This window comes from Triturus cristatus, chromosome 7 (genome assembly GCF_964204655.1).
Source record: "Triturus cristatus chromosome 7, aTriCri1.1, whole genome shotgun sequence".
NCBI classification, from domain to species: domain Eukaryota; kingdom Metazoa; phylum Chordata; class Amphibia; order Caudata; family Salamandridae; genus Triturus; species Triturus cristatus.
Window position 1 is genome coordinate 1,831,925,561 of NC_140590.1, and position 22,098 is coordinate 1,831,947,658.

Below are 22,098 nucleotides of genomic sequence, written 5' to 3' on the forward strand. Positions count from 1 at the left end.
AAACCAAATAAAGACCCTGAGCAGTGCGATTCGTATCGCCCGTTGTCCCTACTCAATGTGGACACCAAGATCCTGGCTAGGCTTCTGGCCATTCGGCTGCAGCCACTGATGCCTAAATTGATATTACCGGATCAGTCGGGGTTTATCCCCTCCAGGTCTACTACCCACAACACTAGGACAATTTTCGCCCTCTCGCATTACCTGCTTCCTCAAACTAAGGCGGCGGCGGTATTACTGGATGCTGCCAAAGCATTTGATTCGATTGAGTGGCCTTACTTATATACCATCATGCAACGTATGGGCTTCCCCCCGCTTTTCCTGCAATGGGTGACTCTCCTTTACACGGAACCGACGGCGAGGATAAAGGTTAATAGATACATCTCCGACCCGATCAAAATCGCGAGAGGCACGAGGCAGGGATGCCCGCTGTCTCCATTATTATTCGCAATTGCACTGGAGCCATTGGCCTGCAAAATTAGACAAAAACACCATCACTCGGCGCTCCAGTTTCCTCAAAGACCACTGCACATCTCGCTATATGCAGATGACATGCCACTCTATATGCGCGATCCTGAGACGAACTTGAATTCGTTATTGCGTGAATATATAAAATTCGGGCAACATTCTGGTCTTACTATTAACTGGTAATCAGTGATCATACCCTTGACGGACACCACTGTCCCCTGTGCAGTGGACTTCCCACTGGAGTGGCAGTCGGAGCCTGTGAGATACTTGGGCGTCTGGTACCATCGAGACCCTGAAGTGGTGATACGCACAAACTATGGGCGGGTGATCGAGACACTGGAAGATAAAATAGGGCGCTGGATCCAGCTGCCACTGTCACTGGCCGATCGCATAGCCATAGTCAAGATGGTTATTCTTCCAAAGCTGTTGTACCTTTTTAACAACATTCCGATACAGCCCCCATCGGAGGTATTTCGCAGGATATCAGCCATGACCCTCCGCCTTATATGGGCGGGGAAGCATGCTAGGATAGAATTGCGTTCTCTCACATTACCGTACATGCAGGGTGGTTTCAGGATTCCGGATTTCTTACTCTACTATTTATGCGCACAGGCGCAATATGTGCATTTTTGGTACCATCCGGTCCCATTCCTTACGCATGCTGCAATTGAAGAGGGTGATGCACACCCTATCCCGCTGAATGCTATTATAACGCATAAGAGACCTCCGCTGCATAGTCGGGACATAAATACTATTAACGCGACAAATAGAGCCTGGCAAATTATGGGTGGGAAAGCGCACAAACTTCCACTGTATGCTCCGGCGCTGCAGCTACAGCATCACCCTGAGCTCTCCGTTACTCAGGAGAAGGTTGATATGGATTTGCTCAAGCAGATAGGCCTGGTTACCATGGGGGACTTGTATGAAGGCGGATCGTTCAAATCATGCGAGGAACTGGCGTTCATTAGTAACCCAACGTTATTATTTCAGTTCACACACTATAGGCTACAGAGAGCGTTGCAGAAATTATACCCGACGCATCTTGCGGAACCTCCCCAATTGTCTGCTTTGCAGTTGCAGATCACAACCCCTACTGCGAAAAAGTTAGTGTCCAGACTATATGCAGCGCTGCAGACAGACATTGCTGATACAACGCACAAGGCAATGGAGCGGTGGAACTGTAGCCTGCCGGCCCCCTTGACGGAGGAGGACTGGGTTCTGGCCTGTTCAATCACTGGTATGTTGACACCGAATGGGAACTTACGTATGCTGCACTATAAATACCTCCATCAGACATATTACACTCCTGCACGGCTTTATAAATTTGGGTTGAGGTCGGACGCTAAGTGCCGCCGCTGCGGGACAGACCCGGCAGATTTTATACATCTGGCGTGGCACTGTGGAGCGGTGGCGGAATACTGGCAAAGGGTGGTACATGTATTGGGTGAAATGGTGGATACAGAACTTGAATGCACTGCTCGGACATGCCTGTTGGGCTTACTGCCCGGGATTAGAGCAAACAAACGTAAATTTTGTCTGATTGCATTGTTATTTGCCAAGAGAAGAGTGTCATTGTGTTGGGGGGGCGGCGTGGTGCCCAGGGTCAAACACTGGATTCAGGATCTGACTTATTGCAGGGACGCGTTGTAAACCTATGAAGAGGAGCTGCCCACGGGGTCCAAGCCTAGGGACTACTGGAAATATTTAATTCAATATTTACAAACACACCAAGTTGCCTAATCATATTTAGCAACAAACACCAGGTATGATGTAATGTCACTGCACTTGCATGTTGTTGCATGCTGGACGAAGGATGTTGTTGTGCCATGACCTGTAAGTTGTTCACATGTTGCCATTGTATGTTTTGCCTACTTTTTGTTAAAACATGCTAATAAAACTAATAAAAAAAAAATAAAAAAAAAAATAACATTACAGTTTAGTAACTTGCCCCATTCCCCCACACCCCTAAACATGTAGAGAGATTAGAGTGCCACCTTGTGAAAATAGATATATTGAAAATCAATTTGAAATGACGAATGAGAGAGGCTTTCCTTTAATGAGGGGTTATATTTTGCATTCTAGTCCCACTTGCCTACGCTGTCCTTTGCCCGAGAGCAGTACTTACAGAGGAGCTTAGAAATTCTGCCACACTCCATAATTTCAGACAAGGTAAACACGAACATTTAAAGGGACACACTGCCCTACACACACACACACACACACACACACACACACACACACACACACACACACCACACCACACCACACCACACCACACCACACCACACCACACCACACCACACCACACCACACCACACCACACCACACCACACCACACCACACCACACCACACCACACCACACCACACCACACCACACACCTGCTGCCACATTGGCAGCATCCTCTGGGATAAGTCTTCCATCGGTGCTACTCAGAGGGTGTCCCGGTGGTTCATGCATAATCCTCTCACTATGTGGACCAACTCTCAACTTCAGCATCACCTTTTTCTGTTACTTTCTACAATTTCACTTCCAACTAAGGGGCTAATTAGGATGTCAGCTCAGGTATCTCATTGCCCAAAGTGTTCAGGTATCTTCAACAAGGACTTGTTGAGATGCAAATGTGGTGAACTAGAGAGGTTCTAGGTGTGAACCAACACTGACACTCCTGAGAGCAGGAGGTCTGGCTGGAGGGATGGAGTGGGGTCCAATTACTCCTTCAATCAACAGTGTTTGTTGTGTAGATGGAAAGAAAGATGATGCTTTTGTCTCTTCTCTCTTAGGCTTAACATCAAACAAAAAGACCGCTGCTGCTGTGGTCGGGCTGATAATTTTATGTCTTCTCTTGACTCCATTATACTTCTCTCGTGAGTATTTTATGTAAACTGAATATTATTAATCAATGTTACGTCATTTGGCTCTGCTGATGATATTTAGTTAGACTTGATTCTAATTGCATAGATAATCTGTAGATGTGGGGTCTTGAACAAAAGCAATTCCTTTGCTCATTCTTTACTGCAGTAACTACTTTCTCCATCACTTCTACATCTGCTTTTTTATGTTCTGCTTCTCCAAAGACTTCAGCCGTATAGACTACAGGCCTTTCACAGTATCTTTTGTTTGTAATATATAAGTCCGCATTAGACAGTGTATTATGACAATACATGTTGTATAGTAAATGAGATTCATCTTCCACTTAACTCCTTTCGCTCTTTGCTTGTTCGTCTTTGTCCCCTCAAACTAAGGGGAATATTATCAGGCACAGAGTTAAAATTATCGCCGCTTTAGCGGCAGAAAAATAACACTAAAGCGGCGATAATGGGCTTGATAATATGCCGCAGAGAATTCCAATAGAAGCCCATGTTGACACCAGAACATGGGCTTCTATTGGAATTCTCTGCGGCATATTATCAAGCCCATTATCGCCGCTTTAGCGGCAGTTTTCTGGCGCTAAATCAGCGATAATTTTAACTCCGTTTCTTGATAATATGCCCATATGTGTGTATTTTTTTTCTTGTCCTTCTGTCTAAAGGGTTGCAAAGGTGTAACTTTAGGAGTGTTTTATTAAAAAAAAAAAGCAAAAAAACCTTTCCAATCTTGGTAAATTTCACAAAATATATAGTACTACCAGATAGTTTCAGCTCAAATAAGGCGTGAGGTTGAAAAATGTAGTAGAACATTTTTTTGCGGTCGTGTGATATTGCTATAGGTAGAAAGTCCTCTCAAGTTATTTCACGTTAATATTTTTGGGATGGAAATATTTTATACCTGCAAAGTTAAAAATCTGAAGAAACTTGGCCAATTACCTGAAGTGCAGATTGTGCCACCATCAAAATACGTCCCACCCCTATTTCGGTAATTCCGTGTTACCTTACGATGCAGAACTACCAATCATAACATGATTACACACAAAATGCATGCGTGTGTCCATTTTGGATGCAAGGGTGCATTTTGCACTAAGAAATTAGCACTAAACGCTGGGAGTAACTTGGAGGAAAATCCTACCTAAGTACATTTAGCAAGCGTGAGCTGCTGCTAACACTCGGTATTCATGTCCTGTTGCATTTAGCACTATTTCTTAGCACAAAATGAACCCTTGTGTCCATTCTGGATGCAAGGGTGCATTTTTGTCGTAAGACACTAGCACTAAATGCCATAATCTTGCTGAATTTTTAGGTAATTCCACATGATTACGCTACACTGAATTATGTCAATTATGCCTAACCCTAGTCTCGATAAGCACTGTTTACTTGGGACTGGGACTTAAGCCTCCTGCTCTGTAACTTAAAGAAAATCAGCAGTACAAACCACTCTATTAGAAATGAATAAAAAAAGAAAAATTATACACATTTTAAATAACTTTTTGCCAGCGTTTATTAGTGTGAATGCATGAAAAGTGATGCCTTTGGAAAAAAACGGTGTCAAAGAAACAAGGGCGACTCTACTCAGAGGCAACCAGGGCATAGAGTATATATAGAAAGACAGTGGTTTATGTGGACAAGGTAAGAATACTTAATAATAAACAATCACAATGGCCAATTAAACTGAAATTGGATGTCGAAATGTTGCGTTAATACAGAACGCAATAAAGAGACTGATTACTGTTTTGCACAAAACAGAATCTGTATTGAAAAAGCATGTAGATTGTGCTCAGTGTCCAAGGGCATAGGAAGGGGGGTGTCCCTCAGTGATGACACTTGTCACCCCGGCATGACAAAATGGCAAAAATGTGTTTTAAACACACATTTTTGCCATTTTGTCAAGCCGGGGTGACAAGAAAGTTTCCGCACCGGGTACCACCTGACCTTGCTACGCCACTGTGGGTGTCGCAAACAAACAAACGAGCCTTGGTGGCTGTTGAACTTTACCTTTAATTTTATTTTTAAAACAGAATCGATCCGTATACACTTTGCACGCATGTATCCCTAGCTTAATGCATGGACACTTAAGAGGTTTGAAGAGATCACCTAAATTATGATCTACAATCCGCTTTAGTCGATTATACTCATATGTAAAGCTACATTTTTTCCTATTATTTATGACTTGAGAATTACAGCCAGATGTCTTCATTTACAAGTATACGGCACATCACTCCTCATCAGCCAGGCTAGCTTCACTGCCTACCTAGGGCAAACAAAGCAAACACTTGGAGATGATGGACGGAGAGCTCAAACTTTTCAGACCCTCACCCCCAGTTACTATTAGATCTGGGTTGAATACATCATCGTTCTTTAGCTACCTTCGCCACCCAAGTTCAGACCCAGCCATATGCAAATCAGTCTTGACCCTGTACCTCATGGAGACAGTACAGACCGAACTGCCAAGCAAGGTCTTCCCTGGACCAGAAACAAGCATCCAATTAGCACCAGTTGAACATACTTACATGTGAAGCAACTATCGCATTTATAATTTATTATTAGGGAATAATGCACCTTTGTTTCCCCATAAAATCATACAAAGCACACTATCTTGGGAAAATAAAGGCTACCTAATTTAATATATCTCTCTGTAAGCGTGTGACTCCAGGGGTGTGCCTCCCTCTTGACTCGCATGATTCCTGAATAACCCAAAATTAGGGTAAGGGGTATATTGAATACTTCCAAGACTAAACAGAAGCATGCATGGTCACAAAGTGTAGAGAATATTTGTAGTGGTCTGCCGCGACACACCTCAATACACTATAATTCCCTATGTGAATGTTCTTATCAACAATTAGGTATCCGTTGGGGGTCAGCTTTGTCTGTTAAATGAGGGTTGCTTTGATTTATGAACCTTTTGGATGTACCATGGTGGGGATAGGCCTCGTTAGTGTAGCATGCCATGATACATAGTGGGTGAGGCATCTACTCCAAAATCTTTGGATTTCTTATGGGACTGACATCATAATCCTAACTAAGTTGCCTATATGTGATTTGGGCTCTTTCAAGGCTCTGCCCAATACCTTCTTCAAGCAGCATTTCAGCAGGACTTCCAAATCTGCTCTTGAGCTGGTGAAGAGACTGGCAATCTGAGATCCCACCTTTGATGTCCTCAGATGTTGTCTCACATACCATTGTGGGTTGCTAATGCTGATCTGATCCTGGGATTTCCTGGCACGCTCACTTGGGAAATCCACCCCACAGTTATAATGTGTAGCAAACTACGATGTGTATTCCCCCAGTTGGTTCTCTTTTAATAACATCTGGTCAGCTAAATTCCTTTACTGTTCAGATTTGTGAGACATAGCATAAAACTACAGGTCTTTCACCACCTGCCATTCCACAAAGCTTTCTACAGCATTATCCAGGAGAAGAATGGGCTGAGGTTTTACCCATGCTTCAAAGGTGCCTCTGTCTTCCTCCTTCCTTGGTCCTCTTCAAAGAGCTTTAGAAATGTTGTGGGGGAATCTTGCAGTTCATGTCCCTGTTCAGCAGGCTGCCTCCTTGCTTCTCTTCGTGTGCCATCTCCAAAGAGAAGATATAAAATGTATTCTAGTCTTCCCCATAGTCACATCCTACACACACACACACACACACTTCATGCTCTCTCTGCCACATCTTTATCGTACAAATGCACGGGTGCCATCCATGTCCCACATGGACTGAACGGAGAACCCAGTTGAAAGAAAACTGGTAGACTCTTTTTAACAGAGGAGAGAGATCAGTGTCCTCTGTCCCACTGAAAGCCAATTAGCAAAATGTTCTGCTACTAAAACTGTTTCTCTGATACCACTGTGAGTTTCACTCAGCTGGTGAGAGGACAGTAGTCACTGTCAGAAAAGAGGGGTGCGCTTTATCTGCCCGCCCAGATCACAGATACTTGTTCTCAGCTCAAGCAGTATCAAACAGCCATCAGCATACAGGCTAATTTCTTTTGACCGCTGAGGACAAAATCGAGAAGACACAGATAAACAGAGCTGGGTACACACTCCACTGAGCAATCGAGAGTGACATTCCTGTCCTGACAATAGAGCAGTAAATCTCGAATCTGGGGAACCGGGTCTCAGCAAGGACGCTCAACATCCTGTAATTCTGGCCAAATCACTTAATCTCCCCCTGCCTAACAAAACCAGCATGTGCAATGCAATAGGTCTCGCATTTACACGAGTTTAAGCTATTGGCATTGTAAATGACAATGCCTTTTAGTTATGTTAAAAAAACAAAAATAAAAGGCATTGTCATTTGCAATGTCAATAGCTCAAACTCGCGTAAATGCGAGACCTATTGCATTGCAAATGCTTGTTTACAGTGTGTATGTAAAGCGCTCTGATACTTTCAGGTCAAGCTAGCGCTATATAAAACTTTTAAAATAAAAATAAAATAAATACATGGTGAAAAGGAAAGTGGTGGTGAAACCTGGGGATTTGCAGTGTTTAAAGGCAGTCACTGATGCACTCAATATGTACAGCTGTGTCTAAAACTAACGCTCGCTGCGGGAGTCAGAGGGCTCAGCCAAGCGCGAAAAGCACTGAGGACACGGGAGGGTGGAGGGGCAGAGGGAGGGAGCCTGGCAGAGAGGGCGAGCAGACTGGGAGTGGGAGAGAGATTACAGTATCCATAGGGGACGGACGAAAGTCATTAAGGATTTAGGTGAGGTCTGGAGACAAGGGAAGCCTGGAGAGAGAGAGGGTGGGGAGAGAACATGCTGGCAGGGGGAAGAGGCGGATATAAGGGCACTAGCAAGGAAAGGGAGGCGTCGGCGGGGGAAGCAGATCCTCAGAGAGGCATACAGGACATAGAAGAGGCAGCGGTCACAGCAAGAGGTACAAGAGGCCAGAAAAGGAAGGTGACGTAACGGCCAGGACTGCCGACTGTGGCGCTGGGAAGTACAGAAAATAAAGTGAAAAAGAGTTGATAATATATTTGTAAACAACTCGATATAACTTTAGTTCTCCGATTACATTTGTCTCCGTGCATATGTTCGTAAATCTTGTAAATGAACACGTTGTATAAACAAAGGTCGTCTGCTTTTTTTAAATTTCACTTTCAAAGAACTTCTGTTAGTTGCATTATTTTAGAGCGCCTTTAACAGTGCAGTTATGCAATCTATCCTTTTCAATGAGATTAAAAAAAAAAATATATTTGATGTTTGATGTGCACTTTCGTATTTTCATAGCCTAAACTAAACATTATAATCGTTGAAAAAAAATAAACACCAGTGCTCTGTGCTAAAGAAACAGTGCCACTTCTGTACCAAGGGTTTTCACGACGAAACACATATAGTACAAAAAGTGTAAACATTCTCATTTGGACTCTTCCTTTCACATCAGCATTTACAACATTCTTGGATTAAACACGTGGAAACTTGCAGATATCTTTGCAGACAGTATTTCATTTTTTTTTATTTGTAATCCCTCTTCATAGTGGGTGTTGTGACAACTGTTGCATCTAGCTAGTGCTGTGAAGCCCGGCCATTATGAGCTAAGAGACAGCGATCTATAACAAGACAAGCAGGAAGTGGGATAAGGGAGGGGGTGGCAAATGGCGTGTACATTTCGCGGGCGCTTTGATGTTCGCAGTGGCCGCGCGGCTCACTGAGAACATCAAAGCGCCCGCGAAATGTACACGCAGGCTGCCAAATGGTGCGCGCGCCCGGCGCACATTCACTGTGTGAAAGTGATCGCGGTCGCGATCACACATCAAAGCGGCCGTGCGTCTGCGAAAGTGAAAGCAAACGAGTGCTTTCAGGCCTCCAATGGTGCGCGCGCCCGGCGAACATGCACTGTATTTGGAGGCCTGAAAGCACTCGTTTGCACTTCCAGATCCCCCATTTACTAAAGCTCTCGCGAGAGCAGCGCTAAAGCGCTGTCTCAGGCGAGACCTAAAAAATGAATGTGTCCATCTGTAATGCAACTGCTGCTCATGTAAATCGCTCTGATATCTTCGGGTCGAGTCTGCGCTATATAAAACTCTCCCTCCCACCCCCCAAAAAAAAAAAATGCCAAAACGAGTCAGTCTTGGGTCTCACTGGCAAGGGGCAGAGGGGCATATGTATCAAATCCCGTTATTGCAATTCTCAAATTGCGATTTTTAGAGAATCGCTATTTGAGAATCGCAAAACGAGATGTAATAAAAAAATCGCAAATATTTTGCGATTCCTTGGCATTCCTTAATTGAGATTAGCAAATTGCGAATAGCAATTAAGGAATACCTTCCAATTCATTCCTATGGGCTAGGAGGCCCATAGGAATGAATGGGAAGACATTCTCAATTTGCGATTCGCAATTAGAGAATCGCAAATTGAGAATGCAATTCCAAGGGTGCCAGGGTGTCAAAAGGACACCCTGTTGCACCCCTGAAATATATATGCGTGCACATGTGGCGCACATACATGCCATAAGGGCATGTATGTGCACCACATGGCACTTTGAAAAATGCAAAAAAGTTTATTTTTCAAAGAAATTGCAAATTACCACCAACTTGAAGTTGGTGATGATTTGCGATTCCTTAATGCCAAATCACACTTTTTCTGTGCTTCACACATTGCATTTAATCAATCGCAATTTGCGATTCCTTAAATGCAATCACAAAATAGAGAATCGCAAATTTTGCGATTCTCTAATTTGCGATGCCCTTTTGGGATGATACATCCCAGAAGGCCTTTTCCCGTTCGCAAACGGGCCGATTCTGAGAATCGGCCCGTTTGCGAACGGGAAAAGGGCTTGATACATATGCCCCAAAGTGAATAATAGAGACATTTTGAGTATAGGCTAATGTAACAAGCATTTGCAATGCAACAGGTCTCACATTCACTCGAGTTTGAGCTTTTGACATTGTAAATGACAATGCCTTTTATCTATGTTTTGGTTTTTGAAACCTAAATAAAACGCATTTTCGCTTACCATGTCAATGCTTAAAACTCACATAAATGTGAGACCTATTGCATTGCAAATGCATGTTTCAGTTAAGAACATGCATGCTCGGATTTTGTAGTCTACCCTTATACTGACACAAATTAAACTTCAAATACCATGATGCATGCAGCTATACAGTGATGACTAGAGCGCCAGAAGTCAGAGTCACATAGCTTTTTGACTGCTGAAACAAAAGCCCATCCGTGGGTGACTTGTGGCTCCGTCTCCAACAGTGAAGCTTGTTGCAATCACAGCAGACACCGCTGGCTGCAGCCTGACTGCACCTCTCTGCCCTGAGCTCTGCTCTCTGAGTGGACTCAAGCAGGCACCGCTGGCTGCAGCCTGACTTCACCTCTCTGCCCTGAGCTCTGCTCTCTGAGTGGACTCAAGCAGGCACCGCTGGCTGCAGACTGACTTCACCTCTCTGCCCTGAGCTCTGCTCTCTGAGTGGACTCCAGGAGACACCGCTGGCTGCAGCCTGACTGCACCTCTCTGCCCTGAGCTCTGCTCTCTGAGTGGACTCAAGGAGACACCGCTGGCTGCAGCCTGACTGCACCTCTCTGCCCTGAGCTCTGCTCTCTGAGTGGACTCAAGCAGGCAGCGCTGGCTGCAGCCTGACTGCACCTCTCTGCCCTGAGCTCTGCTCTCTGAGTGGACTCCAGGAGACACCGCTGGCTGCAGCCTGACTGCACCTCTCTGCCCTGAGCTCTGCTCTCTGAGTGGACTCAAGGAGGCACCGCTGGCTGCAGCCTGACTGCACCTCTCTGCCCTGAGCTCTGCTCTCTGAGTGGACTCCAGGAGACACCACTGGATGCAGCCTGACTTCACCTCTCTTCCCTGAGCTCTGCCCTCTGAGATGAGTCAAGCAGGCACCGCTGGCTGCAGCCTGACTTCACCTCTCTGCCCTGAGCTCTGCTCTCTGAGTGGACTCAAGGAGACACCGCTGGCTGCAGCCTGACTGCACCTCTCTGCCCTGAGCTCTGCTCTCTGAGTGGACTCAAGGAGACACCGCTGGCTGCAGCCTGACTGCACCTCTCTGCCCTGAGCTCTGCTCTCTGAGTGGACTCAAGCAGGCAGCGCTGGCTGCAGACTGACTTCACCTCTCTGCCCTGAGCTCTGCTCTCTGAGTGGACTCAAGGAGACACCGCTGGCTGCAGCCTGACTGCACCTCTCTGCCCTGAGCTCTGCTCTCTGAGTGGACTCAAGGAGACACCGCTGGCTGCAGCCTGACTTCACCTCTCTGCCCTGAGCTCTGCTCTCTGAGTGGACTCAAGCAGGCACCGCTGGCTGCAGACTGACTTCACCTCTCTGCCCTGAGCTCTGCTCTCTGAGTGGACTCAAGGAGACACCGCTGGCTGCAGCCTGACTGCACCTCTCTGCCCTGAGCTCTGCTCTCTGAGTGGACTCAAGGAGACACCGCTGGCTGCAGCCTGACTGCACCTCTCTGCCCTGAGCTCTGCTCTCTGAGTGGACTCAAGCAGGCACCGCTGGCTGCAGCCTGACTTCACCTCTCTGCCCTGAGCTCTGCCCTCTAAGTAGAGTCAAGCAGGCACCGCTGGCTGCAGCCTGACTTCACCTCTCTGCCCTGAACTCTGCTCCACTGAGTGGACTCAAGGAGGCACCGCTGGCTGCAGCCTGACTGCACCTCTCTGCCCTGAGCTCTGCTCTCTGAGTGGACTCAAGCAGGCACCGCTGGCTGCAGACTGACTTCACCTCTCTGCCCTGAACTCGGCTCCACTGAGTGGACTCAAGCAGGCACCGCTGGCTGCAGCCTGACTTCACCTCTCTGCCCTGAGCTCTGCTCTCTGAGTGGACTCAAGGAGGCACCGCTGGCTGCAGTCTGACTTCACCTCTCTACCCTGAACTCTGCTCCACTGAGTGGACTCAAACAGACACCACTGGATGCAGCCTGACTTCACCTCTCTGCCCTGAGCTCTGCCCTCTGAGTAGAGTCAAGCAGGCACCGGTGGCTGCAGCCTGACTTCACCTCTCTTCCCTGAGCTCTGCCCTCTGAGATGAGTCAAGCAGGCACCGCTGGCTGCAGCCTGACTTCACCTCTCTGCCCTGAGCTCTGCTCTCTGAGTGGACTCAAGGAGATACCGCTGGCTGCAGCCTGACTGCACCTCTCTGCCCTGAGCTCTGCTCTCTGAGTGGACTCAAGCAGGCACCGCTGGCTGCAGACTGACTTCAGCTCTCTGCCCTGAACTCTGCTCCACTGAGTGGACTCAAGCAGGCACCGCTGGCTGCAGCCTGACTTCACCTCTCTGCCCTGAGCTCTGCTGTCTGAGTGGACTCAAGGAGGCACCGCTGGCTGCAGCCTGACTGCACCTCTCTGCCCTGAGCTCTGCTCTCTGAGTGGACTCAAGCAGGCACCGCTGGCTGCAGACTGACTTCACCTCTCTGCCCTGAGCTCTGCTCCACTGAGTGGACTCAAGCAGGCACCGCTGGCTGCAGCCTGACTTCACCTCTCTGCCCTGAGCTCTGCTCTCTGAGTAGAGTCAAGCAGGCACCGCTGGCTGCAGCCTGACTTCACCTCTCTGCCCTGAGCTCTGCCCTCTAAGTAGAGTCAAGCAGGCACCGCTGGCTGCAGCCTGACTTCACCTCTCTGCCCTGAACTCTGCTCCACTGAGTGGACTTAAGCTGGCACCGCTGGCCGCAGCCTGACTTCACCTCTCTGCCCTGAGCTCTGCTCTCTGAGTGGACTCAAGCAGGCACCGCTGGCTGCAGCCTGACTTCACCTCTCTGCCCTGAGCTCTGCTCTCTGAGTGGACTCAAGGAGGCACCTCTGGCTGCAGTCTGACTTCGCCTCTCTGCCCTGAACTCTGCTCCACTGAGTGGACTCGAGCAGGCACCGCTGGCTGCAGCCTGACGTCACCTCTCTGCCCTGAACTCTGCTCCACTGAGTGGATCAAGCAGGCACCGCTGGCTGCAGCCTGACTTCACCTCTCTGCCCTGAGCTCTGCTCTCTGAGTGGACTCAAGCAGGCACCGCTGGATGCAACCTGACTTCACCTCTGCCCTGAGCTGGCTAGCAGAGGGAGGATACTCGTTGCCACCAATGGAATGGAGTGCACGCTTGTGATCTACTCGGGCCTTTAAGTGGCCCAGTTCCCAGACCCGGTAGTAATTTACACCTCAAATACACAAAAGGTGATGTAAGGAATGCCTGAAATTTGTCTAACCACTGGCAGTCGCTCAGGTAACACTCCAACCCATAGTTCTTTTGCTCACCATGCTACCTGAATTTTGACCCAGCCATATGCAAATCAGCCTTGACCCTGCTCCTCATGGGAACAGTCCAGCTCGAACTGCCAAGCCAGGTCCTCACAGAACCGGAACACAAGCAACCTAGAACTGGCTTCGCCCTGAAAGGGCTCACCAGCCAGGTATAGCTAGGTTCCAGTGGCACAATAATATTATAGGTTAAATTAATGGTAAATTAAACCTGACCTTGAAATAGGTCCCTTTCCGGCCTTGTATTCTTGTCCTTAACTTTTCATTTAAAAATACTTACTGATTACTTAAACAACAAGAGTAAAAAAAAGTTCAAGTACTCCATGTTGTTCCTGCTTATGTTTCACATGCTTTACTTTATCTTGCATTCCCTAGGAGTATTTGCTTTTTCCAAGTGTAAAGCTGCGTTTTTTTCAAGCAGCAAATTACTCTTGTCTAGTGCATAATTTGAAGTGAGTCGCAGCCAGATGTCTATAATGTGGCTTAAGGAGGGGCGAGTTTCTCTCAGTGGGATAAAAATATTTCAAAATGCTTGGTCATCCAATCCTTTGCCTCTCTGCAAAGCGCAGCGAACACTGGTCACGTATACAGCTGCAGCTCTATTTCTATAGCGAATGACTGTGCGTATATTTAAGGCATGCCCTTATTCAGGGCACAAATCCTAAAAAAAGAAGTGGGGGGACTAACCAAAATAATCCGTATGCACGTGGCATCATGGCGTGTGACATCGCAGCAAGAAGTGAGGGGACTAACCTAAATAATCCGTATGCACGTGGCATCACGGCGTGTGACATCGCAGCGCGTGAGGCGCAAGTGGCATCACAAGAAGTGACATCAGATATTAAGCCCTCATATATATGTTTAACAGGTCCATCATGAGTACATTTGAGCACATTTCGAGAATACAGGAAAACTCCCTTGATTTAGGCACAAGATTCACACTTTTGTAAGTCACACATAAAACAATGTTGCATTTGTCAGGGTGAACTTTCTCTACCCATGGTGATTTAAAAGAAAAAATAGTGATATTTAAATTATTACAATGCCTCCTCGGGGGTAGTACGCACTATATAAATGCTATTTATTTTGTGCAAATATTGGGAAAGATCAACACATCTGCCGTTCTTACAGTGCATGCATATCTCCTAAACAGAGCCTGAACAAAGTGAAAAGCTGCCTCTCTTAAGTATGTGTGAAGTGCTAACAAGGTGTAAGCCTTTGTTTTCCCTCTGCTTGCTGCTTTTGCATTTCAAGGACCCACCCCCCTCCCCCACACTTTTTTTCATCCCACTTAAAGCTACCTGCTGGAAAACAGGTTATGGGGAATGTTTTGAGAGTTTAATAACGAACAGAATTATCTATATAGCATCCTATACTTATGGTTTCGGATGCCCCGTTTCTGGTGTATGTGAAGTAACAATGTATGCCAAACTACCGTTAAATAGGAGTGCAGAACCAATGTGCTACTTTCCACCCAGTGTAAAAGGGGTTAATTTGCCCCAATTTTCAGAGAGGCGCAGCAGGGAGCTGTCTGACTTAATTTGATCAACCTTTAATGTACCTCAGCATAACTGGTAGCACCACATCGACCCCCTGCCCTCCCATCGCAATGACCCCATCAAGCCCCACCCTACTCCCACCTTCCTCGCACAGCAATGACCACATCAACCTTCTGCCCTCCTCCTATCTGCCTCACACCACATCACCGACAAACACTACATTTTATTTCCACCCAGGGCGCTGATCGGGTCAATCTGACTTGTGGCCGGCCCGATTCTAACTGTGCTGTGTAGGCTCCACACACCTCTGCAGAAGGTACTTAACCACAGGGGTTACCTTCCTGAAACTCCTTACACACAGATCTCTGCAGGAGACACTGAACACCAGTCAACTTCGGCCCTTTGAACCTGTGAACTTCAAGTTTCCCACAATGTATGCATTAAAAAACAATGTTTAGTGTGTCCTACGCCACCCACAGCCACTGGTATGGATTCATCTCAAACTCCTCTCTCAAAAAGAGGCGCTCAATGAAACCCGGCGCTATGGGTCGAACAGCCAAGGAGGCAACAGGGGCGTGTGGCCCGAAATTAAGAGCACTTGTACCAGACTCCACTGGGGCAAACAGTTACAGACTCAGTCTGGCCAGGTAATCAATCAATCAATCATGGAACTTATATCGCGCACTACTCACCCGTAAGGGTCTCAAGGCGCTTGGGGAAGGGGGTCTGCTACTGCTCGAACAGCCAGGTCTTGAGCTGTTTCCTGAAGGCCAGGTGGTCCTGTGTCATCCGCAGGTGGACGGGTAGGGAGTTCCAAGTCTTAGCTGCCAGGTAGGAGAATGACCTTCCTCCAGCGGTGGCTCTCTGGATGCGAGGGACGACGGCGAGGGCGAGGTTAGCGGAACGTAGCTGGCGGGTGGGCGTGTAGAAGGTGAGGCGGCTGTTGAGGTACCCTGGGCCTAGGTCGTGGAGGGACTTGTGTGCGTGGGTGAGGAGTCTGAACGTGATCCTCTTGTTGACAGGGAGCCAGTGCAGGTCTCTCAGGTGGCACGAGATGTGGCTGCGTCGGGGGACGTCCAGGATGAGTCGGGCGGAGGCGTTCTGGATACTGTGGTAAATATTCTTTTTTTACCTTGACTGAATTTCAGACAGAATCTAAATTAAAGTAAAATAGCTCAGAATAACAAGAGGCAGAATCCGTGGTATAAGAGATTTTCTGAATGGGCTTTATTCCAAAATGGCCGACTCGAGTGGCGGCCTTCAGGTTCCGTCACCACGAGGGTTCAGGAAGTGAAGTACAATACTTTATTGACAAGAAGTAACTTTTATAGTTCATACATTACAATGAAATGAATGCAAAAGGCGTAACAATTGATAAGAGAAATGACATATTGGTGCGTAATCGAAACTAGGCGTAATAAGGAGCAGAAAGAAACATGATTGGCTCTGATTATCATGCATAGGTGGATCTATAAGATAATACTTAACATAGATGCGCGCGCAACAGCATGACGTGTGATTGACGTGCAACTAGGGGGTGAAGGGGACTTGACATTTAGCTCTACATGTGGAGACGAGAAGTCTGGGGGGTCAAGTCAACCTAATCCCAAATCATATCTAACATCCTATGTTTAGAGAACTATGTTATCCACAAGAAAAGACTCTCGGACAGAATCTATTCTATACTGACTGTGTGTGCGTGTACAAGCGTCTAAGTGTCTATATGAGATGCGAGGGGCAAAAAACTTTCCATGGCAACAGGGCTATGAATTACTTGCAGGAGGACGGAAAGGCCGAGTCCTTTGCTTGTGAGCTTAGAGGAAATGTTTACCTAAATCACTGAACAGGAATGCATCGGCTGAAGAGCAAAGTAGATAATTCGAAGGTGAAATACAGCTTCTTGGCAGGCAGGCAAAAACTGGCCGAGGCAGGCACCGTTAGCTGCACAGGGAGTAGGACAAAGTTCATGGATACAGATGCGAGCTCAAGCTGAAGCTGTCAGAGACAGAGAGCAGGGAAGGCTTTAAGGACAGGATCGGGCCTACTTGCCTGAACTGTAAAAATGGAGTAACTTAGCCATATAAAGTCGGTGGCCTTTCATACTTAGGAATCGAATATCCAGCCCATTGATGGCGGATCTGACAGAGAACATGTTGACGGTGGACGCACATATGTTTGCGTTTTGGAAACTGGAACTGGAGGGAACATACATGTACTTGTGACATGCACATAGAACCGTTGGGGTCCAAGATAGGGGACATAACTGACCAGGAAAATCCACATTTCCACATTCCCTCCTTGTCCCCTACTTGCCCTTCAAGAGATATCAATCTTCATCATTCCATCGATTTGCTCATGGAGCATCATTTCTTCTTCCTTCTTCTTCCGGCATTTTGAACGAGAACCTTGATATGGAATGCATGATGTGGCACACAGACCACAAATCGCTGGTCCACATTGCAGGCATAAACAACAACTGAAGAGCATAAGAAGGCCAATACCTAGGAAGGATAGAACTCTCCATCCCCAGGCTGATATCACACTCCAAAACCACCCGGACCACGTCCAAGTGCCTGGATTTTCGTGTATCTGGCTCACAATCTTATGAAGGCGTGTTATAGCTTTATATACAGATGGCGAATTTTCTGGTATGAATATGCAGCAGCTGGATCCGATGACCCTGCAAGCTCCGCCCCTATCGGCCAGGATGACGTCAAGGACAAGACGATTCTGGAGAACAACAATTCTCATTACTGATTGTTCCTCTGTCAGATTGCCTAGGGCGGCTATAGTCTCGTTTACTACAGCTTCGAGAGTCTTGGTTAGTTTACGTATCAGCTTACTATTTGATATTGTACCTATATAGGGAAAGATACCTTTATTGAAATCTACATACTTGTCCCATGCCGTCTCAGTATAATCGACAACTGGGAGATCTCTTCGCTCTCTATTGTGTACTAAATGAACATTTCGATGATAATCAGGGGGAGCTAGGAAAACAGGTGGCAGAAGGAATGCTATGTAACAGGTACCATCCCAATCTAGAGGCAGACGCATATATGCCGTCTGACCACATATAAAGTAAGAATGGCGAGAAGCTCTAAATGAAGATTTACCTTGATCACTATATTCTACTGTAGTAACGCATTGGCTATGGCCCATATGTATGGAACCAACTTTTCTTACACATAATTCACCCTTAACTGAAAATACTGACATAGTGGGCAGAATTAGTTCAACTTCGGATTTGACATTCAGAATCATAAGATTAGGTGTAAAATTACCTAATTTATACACTTCATTTTCTAGATCAGTTCCTGTTCTACTGGGGCGACCCTCCTTATTAGGATGACAGACTTTGAATAAAACTAGATTCAGATTTCCCCATATCCAATGTTGTTGATAAACTGCTGTGTCTGGTCTATGGAGTTTAGTAAACTAAACCATGCTCCACAGGAGCCATTGTGTGTGAACGGATGTGGAAAGAAAGGCAGAACTCCTTTGTTATTCTGATAGGGAGGGAGTCGGCCACACACCCAACAATTGGTGGCATTACTAGTCTGATGGGAATGATGTAACATACTAATGAAAGTGTTATTGCGCAGCGCAAGTCTATAAGATAATTCATGTGGCGGTAGGTCACTAAAAGAATGTTCAGCAGCAACATTATAAACATGTCTAGAAATAGGATGATATATGTGCAAAATCACACTCGTAATAATTACTAAAACACTCAATAAAAACAAAATTAATAATGTCCTCATACAGTAGCTACGCAGTGATTTACAATACGCCTGTCGTTTCAACATTTCTCGGGTATTTTCTCTACTCAGGTCCAAGGGATACATGTCGGAGACAATTCAACCGCTTCACCTTGGAGAGGACTTAAACAATCAAATTGCTCGACTGTTTGGGCCTAAGCTTTAATTTATAGCACTGAGAGTCATTCTGTTCAACAAAAGGAAGTTTTGAATCAGTCTGTGAGGGAGTGCAGGGCACAGTGTCTATATCCGAGGATAGTCCATGAAATTTCTTAATGTTGCTGGAATGTATCCAGCCCTTGCTGCCCTCAACTTTCACGGCTGTTCTTGTGGTCAGCAGGACTAGCTTCGGTGCTTTCCACCTGGGCTCCAACTGGGTCTTCCGATCAAAATTTCTCACAAACACCAGATCCCCCGGAGCAACGTCATGGGGTTTCACCTCAGTGTTGTCAGGAAAAGCTGCAGTTACCTGTGAACGACAAGATTGTAGTGCAGACATCAAGGAAGCCAAGTAATCTGTCAGCATATTACAATTAACATCAGTTATTTTACGTGGTATAGGCGTCCCCCACATATTTGGTGGTCTTCCGAAGATCACCTCATACGGGGATAGCCCTGTTCGAGAGTGTGCTACCATTCTTATGTAAAATAGTGCAACTGGTAATGCTACTATCCAGTCAACACCCTTCTCCTTACATATTTTAGACAATCTGATTTTCAAAATTTGATTATGTCGTTCCACGAGACCTGCTGCCTCGGGGTGTCGGACACAGTGGAATTTCCACTGATATCCCAACAAAAGTGAGACATGTTTCATTAATTCGGATGAGAAAGGCTGGCCGTTATCTGAATATACAACACGTGGTAAACCGTACCGCGGGAAGAATTCTCGAACTAACTGTTTGGCAGTAGTCGGGGCCGTGTAATCTGATACTGGGTACGCCTCAGTCCATCGGGAGAGAGCGCAGACAACTACCAGAACATATTTGAATCCTCGACATCGTTCCATCTGGATATAATCCATTTGGAGCACTTCAAAAGGATGATCAGGAGTCTGGAATCCACCCTGTTCTACGGGAACACTTTTTCCTGGGTTGAACTGACAACATATCATACAGGTACGGACTTTTTGTTTAGCTGCTGCTCGTAAATGTTTGTTGAACCAAATGTGTTGAATGCTATCTAGCATAGCTTTCTCTCCTAAATGCGCTGGGCTGTGAATTGTAGCTATAATGGCCTGGACCATAGAGTCAGGAAGAAACCATACAGATTTCTCCGTCATCCATCCCTGATCTGTCTGGATCCCTCCTAGTTCAGTCCATTTCTTTAATTCCTCTGCAGTAGCATGTGTCTGTATGTCAATTACGTCAAGTGCGGGATCCTTAATTGTCATACACTGTGTTGGTGTCTGAACTATTGGCTTTGTCATGTCTAATGTGCGATTCTGAGCAGTCTGTTTAGCTGTTCTGTCAGCTAAATCATTGCCTTGAGAAATGATATCAGTAACCTTCGTGTGTGCTTTACATTTCATAATCGATATGGCAGTTGGTAGATGTATTGCGTCTAACAAGGCATGAATGAGGGTTCCGTGCTGAATGTGGGCACCATGGGAGGTTAAATAACCTCTCTCTCGCCACAGCACGCCGAAGTCGTGTACAACTCCGAATGCATAACGTGAGTCAGTGTATACATTAACTTTCTTATTTGTGGCTTGAATACAGGCTTGTGTTAGAGCAATAAGTTCTGCTGCTTGGGCTGACAAAGTATCTATACAATTTGTCTCAATAACTTCAGTGTCTGTTGTGACTGCATACGCGGCCACTAAGTCTCCTGTACTTGCTCTCATGCACGATCCATCTACATACAACGTCAGGTCTGGATCTAACAATGGAACGTCTGTCAAGTCTTGTCTAGGTTTCGTCTTTATTTCAATAATTTCAACACAATCATGAGCTAGTGGGTCTGTTCCAATTACAGGTAATAGTGTAGCAGGATTCAATGTATTACACCGTCGGATCTCTATGTGTGGCTGAAACAATGTCAGTTCATAACCGGTAAGTCTTGCTATGGTCAAGTGTTGTGTTTGTGTTCGGTTCACAAGAACTTCTACTGCATGTGGTACTTGTACTGTCAATGGATGTCCTAACACTATGGCATCGCTTTGTCTGATTGCTAAAGCTGTTGCTGCCACTGATTTCAGGCATGCGGGCAAAGCCTGAGCTACGGGATCTAATGTACTGGAAAAATAAGCACATGGCTTGCGTGATCCTGCTTGTTCCTGTGTGAGTACTGACAAAGCAGTACCTTCGCGTTCTGTGACAAAGAGTGTAAAATGTTTGCTATAACATGGTGTTGCTAAAACAGGTGCTTGACATAAAGCTTCCTTTAGGCTTTCAAAAGCTTGTGTATGTTCCTGAGTCCAAGGGAGAACAGTCGATGTGGCTGCCTCCTGTGTGGTTAACTGAATGAGTGGTTTTGCTAGAAATGCGTACTGAGGGATCCACTGCCTACAATATGAAGTGAGGCCTATGAAAGCCCGCACCTCCTTTTGTGTCTGGGGTATTGACATGTTAGCAATTAACTGGATGCGATCTGGTGTAAGCTGCCTTCCCTCCTTGGACAGCGAGTGACCAAGATAAATAACTCGCTGGGCACAGAATTGCAGCTTAGAGGGAGACACTTTGTGCCCCTTGTCGGCTAGAAAATGTAAAACTGTCAGAGAAGCCTTTTCACATTCAGGTTCGCTTCTCGCGGTGATCAGCAGATCATCGACATATTGAAGCAGTGCAGTATTGACTGGCATGTGGATACTGTCAAGTTCTAGTTTCAGTGCTTGGCTGTAGATGCTGGGGCTTTCTGTGAATCCTTGGGGAGCGCGTGAGAATTTAAAGCTGCGCCCATTTAAACTGAATCCGAACAAATATTGGCTTTCCGGATCTATTGGGACGCTAAAAAAGGCATTCTTGAGATCAATTACAGTAAAGAATGTTGCTTCGGAATCAATTGCTGTCAATAATGATGATATATCGGGGACCACAGGAAATTGTGGCACAATGCACTTGTTTAGTTCCCGCAAATCAATAACCAATCGGTATACTGGCGGAGCAGTAGGGTCAGTTCGTTTAAGAATCGGAATTATCGGTGAATTACATACATTGGAGTCTGTTTCTACAACTACTCCTTGGGCAATTAACTCATCAATGATTTTCAGCAAAGCCACTACAGCATCTTGCGGTAACTTGTATTGTCGCATTCGTGGTAATACCACTCCTGCCTTGAGTGTAACTCGGTATGGTGTAATGTTCATGC

At 46.2% G+C, this 22,098-nt stretch overlaps 1 protein-coding gene across 1 annotated transcript in view; it reads left to right on the forward strand.

The window, feature by feature from the left end:
* LOC146813328 (C-type lectin domain family 2 member L-like) overlaps positions 1 to 22,098 on the forward strand; it is a 111,468-nt gene that overhangs the window by 39,418 nt on the left and 49,952 nt on the right. The window contains exon 2 of the mRNA XM_085620142.1: positions 3,248 to 3,331. Within this exon, the coding sequence (XP_085476268.1) occupies positions 3,248 to 3,331 (84 nt within the window). The remainder of the gene's footprint in view (positions 1 to 3,247; positions 3,332 to 22,098) is intronic.